At 45.5% G+C, this 13,383-nt stretch overlaps 1 protein-coding gene across 1 annotated transcript; it reads right to left on the minus strand.

Moving 5' to 3' along the window:
• Positions 1-1,567: 1,567 nt before the first annotated feature.
• LOC144129640 (alpha-(1,3)-fucosyltransferase C-like) lies at positions 1,568-2,718 on the minus strand. The gene is made up of 2 exons (XM_077663756.1): positions 2,715-2,718; positions 1,568-2,629 (listed from the first exon to the last, which is right to left on the minus strand). Exons 1-2 carry the CDS (start codon positions 2,716-2,718, stop codon positions 2,013-2,015), a joined length of 621 nt encoding a protein of 206 aa, XP_077519882.1. The 3' UTR covers positions 1,568-2,012.
• Between the last annotated feature and the right edge of the window lie 10,665 nt (positions 2,719-13,383).

Here is a 13,383-nt window from a genome sequence, read left to right on the forward strand (position 1 = left end):
GATTGCTTTTTTGTGTTTTAACAATACGCAAACAATTGGTACGAGATGAAGCGTTGAGGAAACAGACAAGCACAATGGCGTAAGCTTTGTTTCGTTAACTTGAAAAACAGTGTCGCTTTCTTATCGCTCCCAGTACGTGTTCTTGTAGTTCTCTTCTCCAGAGAGTCAATTACCTGACACGCGGCTGTTATGCCCGACTAAATATCGCAGAGCGTATGTAATTACGTACGCTCTATAGCTCTCGCTAACGCCCCACTTAATTTCCATTGTTCGGGAGCATATGTTTATTACCACCAAGAACTGAGTCCTGCCTCCCATCACCACCAGATGACCATGTTTTTGAAAAATGCGTAATGTCGCATGCACAGCTCATTTTTTATTCACAATATTAACTTGTACAGATACATTTGCCAAAGCATGGTTTAGCTGGTTTTGGCTTGTTGCTTAACTAGCGGCTAAATACGGCCTGAAAATGTTTGATCCAGAAATGCACAGTGCTGTAAAATAAATTGAAATATAAAACAGCGTTAACACACTTATTCTGCAAGAAAAACCAGCAACCATGTTGTAGTCATTTCGGCGCTGTTGCACACGTATGTTTTCAAGCTTGCCGAACCCTGGTTCGCAGCTCTCGCAACCGCTTACAAACGTTTTGCTAACTTCAGTCGTCTTGTGCGTGCCTCGTCTCTTCGCTGTCCTCCTTCTCTTGACTGCTTTTTTTCGGGAACATGTATCAACTGATCCAGATTTCCACTCTACTGCAATGCCTTTCTCCTTCGCTGGGTATCTTTCTCAGTATGCAATGTGCCGAGAATAAGGCAACGGTTTTCGTCAGCGGAATTGCCATCATCACTTGCAGAACGCGTACTCTGCCTCATTTTCTCACGGTGAATTCTGCGCCCAAAGAGCTCGTCGCATTCTTCGGCATCCTGGAGCCATCTTTGGAGCAATGGAAGCGGATAGCCAAGATATGTAAATCCGAGTGCTGGAGGCAGGTGAGACTCCTGCATGACTAGCTTTGAGTTTTGTGCTTCACTGGACGCGGTGAACACCCCGGCGTTCGCTGCCTTACCAGTTATTTTGTGCGTGCCTCGTCTCATCGCTCTGTTGCGTCTTTTGATTGTTTGTTTCCTGAAAATCTGCCAACTGACCGATATTTCTACTCTAATGTCTAACCCCACTAGTGGTGTCCTGGAGCCAGATCAGTGCATGTTTGCCCACAGCCGTTATCCACATCCGCAGCTGTTATCCAAGAATCACGACGTCTGGCCGTGGCGGATGTAAACACGGCGTGTGCGAGCGACATATAGCAGCGAAGCCAGGCAAGACTTGCGGCCGCCGGCCGCGCAAAGCAACGCACACAACTGCTGGAATATACAAAGCGTGGGCAGGCTGCACAGAACCGAGATCCTGACTGCGGCTGATTAGAACGGAGTATCGACAATGCGCGGTCGCAACTGGCCCAATTATAACGGCTTGCGGGCCTTCAGTCTGCCATGCGCGACCACAACCGGAACGTTGCAGCGTGCCCCATCTATTTTGCGTTTTTGCGTTACGCAGACATTTAACCAGATAATATACGACATTTGTCACCGAACACCTGCATCGTCTGCTGAAACTCCTCGGAACCGACTCTCATCCGTGATCGCTCCAACAAATGCCACCACTGAGCAATACTGGCCTTTTACGGATAAATGAGCGTTTGTCAGGAAATTGACATCCTTAATTCCTTCGGAAGCAGCCAACCCTGCTTACATAAGCAAACAGCATTTCCTTCCTGGAAAAGAGTATTTGGGACATATTCGTCTTGCTGAGCATAAATTTCCAAAACAATTCAGCAAGCGTAGAGGCCATACTGTCCTATCTGCTCCGAAGCAGAATCTTCTCAGTCCAAGTGAAATGGGTGTTGGTTCTGTGAGATCGATAGCCAAAGGCAGGTAGCGTAAATTAAAAATCACGTCGGCTTAACTGGTGCCCACGTTGGGCGAGTCCCTCTCTCGCCGGTTGTCACCCTAAACTCCCCACCTTCGACAACGGCTTCCACCTCGCCACCAGGTTTCTATGTCACTATACGACGAACTACGCTGCATAATTGTTGTGTTGTGGGCCTTTTTACAAAGATGGCAAAAAAATCTATATGGCCGTTCCACATCCTGACTGGCCTTCCACTTGAAATAAGAGGTATATGCTGAGTAGTTTTTCGATACACCAACCAGGTGCTCAGGAAGATGCTTTGGCGATCGGAAGGCCAGCGCATCAATGTACGAGTTCGAGGGTGCGACAGCACTATAATTAGCGCCGCCAAACACCACAGGTACTATGTCGTACGCTAGCGCTATGAAAAGTTTTTCTGTGGCGTAATCAACGCATATAGAGTTTTCGAAAGCAAGCATGTAAAAGTAATTACGTTCAAAATGCTTGTAACAACTGTCTTCTTGGTATCTTGGACATCTGTAGAGCCCGCAAGAGCCATAAACATCGACCTGTAAGTGCCGTCTCAATTCCCTGAGGAACGCTTCACGCTTACCATGTGTCTGGCAGTTGCTTACCACCCAAACAGCAACTTTTCGTTTAGACTCCCAGATTATCCGCAGGTCCTTTCTTGAAGTCACAGCGCCACGGCTTCCGCCTTTTTCCACCGCGAATATCTGACATTGTGCACCCCAACCATATCAGAGCAAGCTTGGTGTTTAAATACTTCCACTATTTTTCACACATAGCGCCGGTCCACTCCCAGTAAAACGCATAATTGTCACACATTTTAGAGCCCAGTGGTTTTTAATAACGTCAAATCCGGTTTTTTCGGAACGTGCTGCGTGACATCTATATCTGTTCCGCTGAAATTCAAGTCTTTTTCTAAGATTCTTCATTATTGCAGAAATAATGAATCCCAACTCACCATATTTAAAGCACCTTGCCACATTTCTACTGAATTTGTTTCGAGTGACCGCTCCTAGGTCTCCTGGAGTCTTTTGCTGGCGACGGCCACTTCCATGGTGAGCCCTGCGGAGCGCACAAATAGCAACAAAGCCATAAGTTTTGAGGAAGGCTCAAGCTTCCATTTTCATGTGGCACGATTTCGTAGCGTGTAAAATCATAGTTTGCTTTGTCTTTGCAATGTAGGCGCTGCAGTCTTCTTTTGAGACTCGTACACATGCTGATATGTTCTAATGAACATCGCTCGACGTTGATGATGAAAATTTTTATTTAGAAAAATTCGGAGCGGGAATTATGGGAAGGTGGTTGGGTCCTCAGTGCAGAATTTCGTTCCCTAAGGTTGTCTTCCGTGTTTTTTTTCGTCATCGAGGTCCGAGTGGTACAGGAGAACTACCTCTCATCCCTCTTACGTTGCCTGAGTTCTTAAATCTACAGAATTATTAGCCAAACAGGCTCATATCGTATGGTATAGGTCTGCGTATTCGCCACATGAATTACGCGATGAGTTCAAAGCTTCTTAAATTATATTGTGGAACTTTAGCTGCATTGTTCAATGACATAGTTTGCTGTTGTCTGAGATGTCATTCTTTGGCTTTTTTAGCTTTTCCTCGTTAGACGGAGGTGTTATGGTATTCCGGCATAGCTTATCAAAGGCTGAAACGAGTCACCTGTACAGGGAGGGAGGCGGAGGGATGTCGGGGAGAAATGCACGGGCAGCGGCATGTGCAAGCTCGTTTTCCTCTACTCCATGGTTGTCTGTTATCAAAATAAACTGTTTGTTGGATTAGCAAGCTCTGTATTATTGCAGGATTGTGCAAGGCAGCGGTGCAAATCTGCCACAAATATATTTTCTGTATACTTCAAATCTGCGTTGATGTATTCTCATACACGATGTGAGACCGCCAGCGCAATCGCTTCCTCTTCTATCTCTGCACTTTCTACTGGCATGACAAATAATGAAATGACTACGTGTCCCTGGTGGTTTGCAAATATCTCTGAAATTCTTTTTAATGTGACCCTCGGGATCTGAAAAGATATCTACGTTAAGACGGATCTCCAGAGTTGTTGTATCTCCAATGCATTTCCTTGGCTCTGGCAGTCCTGCTTGCTTAGTGATGCTCCGAATGCATGTCTCTATAGAGAGGAGCAATCCGAAACAACGATCTCTGCTCTTTTGGAATAGTTTGTCTCTGTACCGGTGTGGTAGAGTTGTTCAATTCCCGAGTCATCTAACACCCTATGGATCGTTGTAGTCCCCTTATCTACCGTTATTACTTGTTAAACGAGCTTTTGTGAGTTGGTAACGTATTATGCAGCCCCAATGTATGAGCCGGTCTGTAGACCTTTTATAAGATAGTCCCATTACTTCGTTATGGGTCTGATGTGTTGGGACATGAATGGAAACGCATGACAGTCGCCGTTCTTGTGGTCGACAGCATAAACAACCATTAGTATGTTGCCAAAGGGAAGTTATCTGTTGCATTCCTTTGTCTTGCGGCGCCAGTTATCTAGGTCAAACTGGTCGCTACCTGAATGTTAGATTGCAGGACCGATTATAAAACTTGGGAAACATCAGCGCGCCTTGTGTGCATATAGATCATTCCAAAAGTTGTGAACCTTTGAAGAAGCAAACCACATTTCGTGAAAAGCTTGTTTACTGCTCAGGAACAAAGGCAGGGTCGGCAGGGAGATCTTAGGGCCTTTTTTATCGCTCAAACAGGCTAAGGCTCTCTCAGCACGCCTTGAATAGTGATATAGACCACTGAGATGGCGTTGGTTGGGACACAGCTCGAGCAGTTGTTATTAGAAAAAAGTGACAGGAATGCTAAGTGATGGCTGTCATTTTGCATTGTATGTTATTTTTCAAATAAAATTTCAGTTGGTAGTTGCGTCACGTCTAATCCTTCTCTTGTTTCGCGCGCGTCACCGCTCGGTGCGTTCAGACAACAGAGCTATTTAAACCGCACTTTCTCAAATAAAAGCATTCTACTCATTATAAAAAGTGCAACTAGGCTTTAAATGAGAATATTTTTTCATTATTCTCCTTTTTGTAATTATGCGGTTCTGCGAGAGATCATTTGAATTGATTTTTTCGCATGTGTGCGGACATTAACCGCCCTGCATTCCCTCCCTTACTACTGATTTGTAATCCAAGAATTCGCCCCGACTCCAACTGGAGAAGAAGAACACTGTGTAAATTGATTTATACTGGTGTAACGTCCCTTTTTTTCTTACTATAAGAAGTTCTTATTTTTCTAGAGAGAAACGTAAGCTGCACTCCTCTGCATAATTTTGAGTAATGGTGGCTGCTTCTTGAGTACCTCGTAAATTCTTCCTAAATTACCCATGCTTGTTCGAACTGTGATATCGGCTGCTTACATTGCGGTCAGAAGTCCCCCTTACACTTCAAGTTTAACCACTAATTGCTTGTGAGCAACGTTAAAGACAGGAGGGGAAGGAATTGCTCCTTGCGGCGTGCCCCTCGTGCCCTTATGGATTGGCTAGAACTAATATCAGCAATTCCAATGTGGGCTTCTATATGTTGTAAAAAGTCCCTGATGTAATTAAATGTGCTTTCTTCACACTGAGGTTTGCGTAGGTTTTCTAAGACTTTTTAATATTTTACATGGTCGAATTCACTCTTAAATTCTAGCCCTAATATAGCTTCCTTAATGTATTTGCCGTTTAGATCATTAATTTTTTTTATAAGACCTAACAATACATCTTGTGTCAATAAGTGTTCTCTAAAGCCAAACATATTGTTCACCATGTAACCATTTTCCTCTAGATACGTAGTATGTCTTCTCTGACTTCCTTTCTCCATTGCCTGTACCCAACATGATGAGTGTGAGACCGGTCGGAGCTTACGTTAAAATCAAAGCGGAGGTATCAAAGGCAATGAAGGTGTCTAAAATGGAGTGCAATAAATGCATTTGGCTAGGACCAGGAAGCGTCGGCAAAACGGAGAATGATACGCAAGAATATGTTTTCACTCAATGTGGAAAGTATGGAACGCTACAACTTGAGATGTCAGATTTGCAAAAATATTGAATTCCGGTAGGCAAAGTAAAAACGGGCTTTTTGACGGAAGTATTGGAAATAGTATAAAATACTCGAAAGAAGAATAAGCGGATGATTCATTTCTATTTTAGGATTTTCATTTTTTGTTTTGCTTGCGCCATTAGGATGGGTGTAGGCTCAGCCAAATGCAGAGTATTTTCGCTTGAATAGAACCCGACCCACCCGCCCCCCCCCCCCCGCACATGGCATATATGGCAAACATACAACATACAAAGTCTCTTGCAAATTATGTAATACTCTAAGAACTCCAAATGAAATATTAGATATAAAACAGCAAGCACAAATGCAGTAGTATCAGATTCGCGCCATTCATATTTAAAGCTTATTACAGAGCCTAGTTGTGATGGCACGCAGGCTACATTTTTCTACCTGCACGTCGCTTCAACAAAAAGCATTTAAAAGTCACGCCATGGTATAACACAACGTCTGAAACCCAAGTTGAGTTTTAAACATGAAAAAGGCCAAAGTTCTTCTGAACACCGACTTATTGGCACAGCTAAATAAGGACATAATTGAAAAACTCTCCCTCACATTATGTGTACGATCGTTTCGTCGAGATGCCCAGCCCACATAAGCTTTGGTGGATGGAGCAAGTCACGAATCATATCCTCCACGTCCCCTTCAAGCGGCCCCAAACTCTCTGTTGACAATACTCCTTCAAAAAAAGAAAACCTCCGAGGCGCCAAGCAAGCACTTCTCCCACCATGTGGCACTGACCTCCCTGGCGGACTTGCACGCTGGGAAGAGGTCTTGCTTCGAAGCTTGCGCCTCTGTGTCGCCCCCCCCCCCCCCCCCTCCCCGTAACCTGGTCGTGGCCGGCACAGTATCATGCCCCTTTGGGTGACTCCTGCCCCTTCTGTCCTTCTGCTGTCTGCGAGGCGGACACTAAGCACTTGCTTTGGACCTGCACCTATTTGCGTCCTAACAGGCAGAAATACCTGCTCCTGTGCGACTGCCCCCATGCCGTCCACGAGATGTAGAACAATGCATTTGGGCCACACCACCTGATGTTACAGGAATTTCTTCGAGAGTTCAATGCAAACCTATATTTGAAAATATTACTCCTTGCCAGCAGGCACACTGTCGCAATAAAAAAAAAAGAAACAGACAAATGTCAAGCCGAAACTCCGTAACTATAGCAACTGTGTGCATGCGCAAATAGGAGTGGGGCTGAGTAATAATAACCTCTCGCCGTACAATCTGTGGGCTAACTGTCACCACTCGCGGCAAAAATATTCCTTAAAATATTCGTAATAGGCGATGGGATGGAACAAGATTGCATCGCTTGTGAATTGTTAGCCTTCAATTGGGGAACACCGATAATGACCGAAAAAGAAGCCGCGCTCTTGACGCGGCCAAAAAGGCCGTCGCCAACGGCTTCCGGATAGTGTATAGATAGACTGCGGAGACATGGCAATATCACAATGTACAACATTGCATTACTAACACCACGCGGTGGTGGCGCCTTGCACTGCGCAGTGTGCAGTGTTTGAAGTGTAGAACAGGCATGTGGCGGGGGGGGGGGGGGGTTCTTGTGTTGATTTACGTGGGTTTACTTCGATGTTTTATTGTCTGCTGGTTTTGCACGTTCCACATTGTCTTCTTTTTTACTGACTGCCATCGCGCGAACTCGGCTAAAACTCCGACGTGCGCAGAACTTTGAACAATCTGCAGTGCAGTCCTGGACAAATCTCACGACGGCCGCTCTTGCATCGTGCGCAGCAAGAAACCAGGGTGAAGTTACGTATAGTGGATTATCCTTAAGGCAGACTTGGAACGTCCCATTAGATTTTGCGGGATTTGTCAAGAGGAACGCTGCTTCCCATGTGTTCGTGACGTTGTGTGCACATCGACTTAGAATCATCCTTTAATGTTGCTCTGAAAGGTGCCCTCAATAAAGGTGCTCTATTGTTCGGATGATAAGGGAAGCTAGCCCCTTCACGAATATACTGCTGCCTTGTCGCTTATCACGAATAAGCTGCCTTATCGCAACTCACCTCAATCTACCACGTATGTATAATAAGCCGCTTCTTTTTAAAGGCGCAGCCGTCTCGATGGCGCGAAACTTGCGCTGGGGAAAAGAGTAGACACCTAAGGGTTCATGCAAGCACAAATTCTAACGTGTTGCGAGTGTCACTTCTTACTGGATGACAGGGCATTGGCGCGCATTTACTGCGCAAAGCCATAGTGGGTCCATGCTGTGATTCCTGGGCAAATAGGACATGTCTCTTTCGAAATTCGTGCAATCGCACCCCCGGGCGCCTTGAATTGGTGTCGCCGCAAAGACCACATACGACTAACTTCTGCACTTGGAGCCCCTCCTGTTAGTGGACTAATTGGCGAAGTTGTTGCCCCCGAGTTCATGGCCTTTCCCGCAAGTGGCAGCGCACGGACACTGCTCTGGTCATCACCGCCCACGAGTACTTTGGGCTAACCTAAAGCAACTCATATACGCGGGTAAAGACGCTACCCCACTCGATATCCGCATCCACTCGAGAGATTTCAAGCCGAACTCTAAATTAGAGCTAGCTGTGTGTAACTTAGAGGAGAGGAATGTCACGTCTGATAGGACACCGCTGATAAGGTATCCTATAAAGTGCGCTTGTAGTGCGAAAGGTTAAAAGCCGAGGGCTTCTATCTATCGCCCCCTCTTTCGACCGAGCCATCAGCTGCTAAGCATAGGGCGATAAAGGACGGTCTGACGAGAGCCTTTTTGCTACTTTGTCTCGGCCGTGGCTCATGTAAAATACAAAAGAATAAAAAAGCCGTGCACTCTTGGCGCATACATTTACTGAACCTCTGTTGCTTCGCATAAGACTGTGATCAAATTTCTTCTGGCTACGTCGTACGTAGTCCTTCGCAATGCCGTGGAACCTAATGATCACAGGCAAACACGATAGCATATATCTGTTTAAATTTCAAAGTTCATTGAAGAGCTCAGTAGATAGTGTTTGCCATATAATCAAAATAGAAAAACTTGAAAGCTGCGTATAGGAGATCACATTCCAGCATTATTCAAGGCAAAACGCTGAGGCCGCGCAACCACACTTTACTTGCTTTTCTAAGAAATTGGTTTGCTTTCTGGGGGTTTAACGACCCAAATCGGCTCAGGCTATGAGCGACGCCGTACTGAAGGGCTCCGGAAATTTCGACCACCTGAGATTTTTTAACGTGCACTGACATCGCACAGTACACAGGCGTTTACAATTTTTCCTCTCTCGAAATTTGACCCCCATGGCCGGAATCGAACCCGCGTCTTTCGGGTCACCTGCCGATCATCAAAATCACTGTGCCATCTCGGCGGCCCCTTTTTACGAAATTAACAACACTGCGAAGCTGCAAGAACTTAAGTAACCGAAATAAGTGACTAGGAGAACAACTTACTCTAATGTAACTTATATTCTCGGTCCATTGCACAAATTTCAGTTTGGAGGGAATCACACTTTGTCATCACGGCACATGATCGTTAGGGGCTCTAAAGTTTTCCAGAATGAAAAGCAGAATTCCCCATATGCTTCCTTGCACACAAAGCAGTCCAAGCTTATCACTGCTCTAGGAGTGGAATGAGAACTCTCTGCGATCAGTGAGTCTAAAGCAGGGAATGACCAATTCCGCATGTGTCGGCATGTAGGGAGAACCTAGGCAACAGAGGAATACTTGCGTCGGAGGGATCTGTATTGCTATCGTTTTGTACTCTTAAATGTACATTTGGAGCTATGTAATCGTAAAAAAAAACATTATACTTGTCTGCGAAGTCTAACGAAGGAGGACCCTAGGCCGCTGAGGGGATAGTTAACACTATCGCGTCATACCATGAAGGTGGAGCATAAGTGTCCCCTCTAGTTGTGGTTGATTATGTATATTAATACCGAACAGTACCCGGCTTCTCATGCGACAGCTTTGAAGGCCCCGTTCCCAAGAAAATCCGGTGTCGGCCTCGTCGGCATCGGTGTTGTGGGCGGAAAATCAGGAGCATGACTCTGGCAGGTGGCCCCCAGAGCAGGCAGGTGGGTCGCCTTGGTCACGTGACCTTGTGACGTCATCACAAACTGCTCACCGGATTGCGTGCAAACTGCCGATCCTGGCAGGCGGCAGTTGAATTTGTGATTCGTCGCGGAAGGTTGCTTGGGAAGAGCAAGTTGTGTCTCAAGACACCTACCGCTGGCAGCACCGCCCATCACCGGGCTGTGGCGCATCGCTTAACCGCTGCAACACTGCGCCAGGAATACTATGAGGATTCCTTGCGTTCTATTATTCTAAAGTAGGGAATGACCAATTCCACATATATGGGCACTAACCAATCAACGCTAATACATCACACCGTTAACACGGAACGTAACTGTTCTGTCCAGTTTTAGTGCGTCAAAACTAAGTTCCCCACTCAAAAATCTTCCCGATCCTTGTCTGAATATTTCTGGATCTGAAAATCGAGCCTTGAACCTAAGCCGCAGTGAAAACCAAGTTCTATGACGCCTAATTTTGCATTTTGCCTAACGACGCTGAATCACGCCAGTATCACTTCAAAGTTCACTTCCTAATGAACCCTCCTGTCACTACTTAGAGCACATGCTGTGCGAACGGGCTACTCGAAGAAACCACAGCGAGGGTGAAAAGAGGACAAGATTGCGAAAGAGGAGGGTAGTAAAGTAGAGACTATACGGGTAGCGAACTACAAGCTGCATCCGGCTGCAGTACTGTTCACATGCTTGAAGCACGCATAGACGTAATCACATGCGATTGTAGGCTAGCGTGATAATAGACAAAAACAAAACAAACAGCGGCGCTGTGGGCTTGGGTAAAGCCGGTTTACAGGGCACACGAGGAATATTGCGAAGCTGCAGGCAAGTGCAGGTCAGATTTAAGGAAGCAAGCGTACACGGAGCACATGAACGATGCACCGGTTGGAGGAAGCTATGGCGGATATGCCCAGACGTGACGTTATGGCGAACCTTCTTCAAAGTAATAGGAGACCTAACGAACATAACAATAAAAGAAACGAAGATCAAACTTAGAAAGAACACTAAACGCGGAACATGGTAGCGGATGGCTTGAACGTCTTAGTCGCAAAGATGCACAAGCAGCGAACTGTGTAGGAAAGGTTGTGGGGCATTTACGATCTGCACAACCACGCATCATGGTCGCGTTATGGGGAATAATAACTTTTAATGTATATTAGGCTAAGGAAAATAGCAGTGACTCTCAATCTGAGCGCAGTCACAGAACCGCGTCTTGAAGTGTGGGTAAATGAGAACTGCAAAGGAAGAAGTAAGGAAGATTCACTGTTAGAGACAGCTCGAGGCTGTTAACGTGAACTGACAAGGCATATCCACCGGCTGCTTTTTCATTTCTCCTCCATTCAAATGCTGCACCGCAATCGGTATAAAAGTCGCCGGGTGAGTTAAAAAGGAATTTGCTTGAGGAAAGCAGCGTTATCTACGGGCCCAAAAAAGATGTGAGCCCTTTGGGGGCGTACACATTTAAAAGTAAAGTAAATTAACGTAAGTCGCTATCTCTGAGAAAGACTACGTAAGGAAGTCTTACAACTAGAGACATTCATTTACAGCGTAGAGTGGTAGCAACAATAGGATGGTGACAGAGAAATAAGAAAGCAGGTTTGCTGACGGTCCAAAAGCGCTCATGCACCACTAACACAAGCGGAAGTTTTCATTCCTTTCGCCTTAACAAAATCCTTTCTGTAATTAGACATGGCGCTGGAAAACTGCTAGAGGTCCCTAGTACTGGAACAAGAGAATAAAAACGACCGGGTGTTTAGCCGACGTATCTGGGTAAGAGTCCCCAACGGATGTATTGCAGCCTCCACCAGCTCGACCCTGTTCCAAGTTCACTTGCATCCATAAACGCCGGCTGGCACGTACAGGTCAGCAAAGTTCGCTGTTCCAGCAACCACGAAATTGTGAGCCGCGCAGTACATGCGGATTGTCCTATATTTCGCCAAGGTCAAGGATGGTTTATACAGACCAAACGGGATACTCAATTAATTTGCTCCTACATCGGCATAGGAAGGCGATTTCATACCGCTGTCTCGTGAGGTGAATATAACTGGGCAATAAAAGTAAAAAACTGCTTCAGATATTGGGATAATCTTTGACTTAGTTATATACGGCCCAGACACGTGCGATATCCTGCTTTCAATTCATGTGTTTGGTAAGGAGTTTGACTTTCTCGGCTCGGCTCGGCTCCAGTTTATATCGGTACCGCCTTTGACTGTAATGGTTGCCTGTGCACGTAGGACATGGGGATGATTACTCTGGTTTTCTAATAAACTCCAGTTGAATGTCTGTGTTTTTCTTTTATGTGTCGTCTCAGGACAGAGTTTTACGTCCTAAACAGTTTCAAATACAGTCACTCCACTTGGTTCTCTGCAACTGGTTGACACGTTTCTCATTCTGCGTTACTGACGCAGTTACTCTGACGGCAAAAATCATTTCTAAGAGTTATGATGCGCCACGATTTGTGTACAAGCACTGACTTACGTGGCGCTCGGTGAAATCTGTCTATGCCCTCGGTCAAAAGCATGGTTCTCAAAAAGTGCAGAAAACAACTCTTCTCTACCTTCGCCGCTAGAATTTTTTTTAAGGATTGGGCTGAAGCTGCATATGGCCGGTAAAAATAACTGAAATGCGTTACTTCAATTGTTCCGGTTGGTTTGTATTTTTTAATTCTGCCTATTCTCTAGTGCAGGTAGTTCAACTGTGTGATTCCTCCAAAAATGATATGAACTGCGGGGCCACTATATAATAAGAGATTTAATTGGTATTCACATTTTTTGCACTTTTGAGATAAGAATTCTTAGAGCAGAGCTCTTGGTTCCAAAATAAAAAAAATTCCTTCTTCACAGCAATCCCACTACACAAATGCCATCTCCGTTAAGCAGCTCAGTTCTTCACGATAGAGACTCACATGATCGTCTTCATCGACCGGTGACAGAGTGCCAGCGCACAACGAGATCACTGCTTTGCGCAGCAGACTGCAGCCGCATGTGCTCAACAGACAGTGCATTTCTAAGTTCAGGACGCCTACGAATGTTGCCGCCGTAGCTGCACCATACTAAGCAAGCAGGCGCTTTGAGACATCGCGATAAGATGGTGGGTATGGCTCTGCATTGTTAGCGCAGTCACAATTAACATTAAAATGACAAGAATCTGTCGCTAACGCGATAGCAACAGGGAATTTTAAGACCAGGAGATATCAATACATCGGAATGTTGAAAGTAGCGAACGCGCTGCAAGTTGGTGCCGTTCAAGGTTCTCTCGGAAATAAATGCTAAGGCCTTCTGTGTGACCTACAGTATTTTAATAGCATAATGAGTAACAAAGCGCGAGGCGCAGACTTCTATCTAAACAT

This window comes from Amblyomma americanum, chromosome 4, assembly GCF_052857255.1.
Source record: "Amblyomma americanum isolate KBUSLIRL-KWMA chromosome 4, ASM5285725v1, whole genome shotgun sequence".
NCBI classification, from domain to species: domain Eukaryota; kingdom Metazoa; phylum Arthropoda; class Arachnida; order Ixodida; family Ixodidae; genus Amblyomma; species Amblyomma americanum.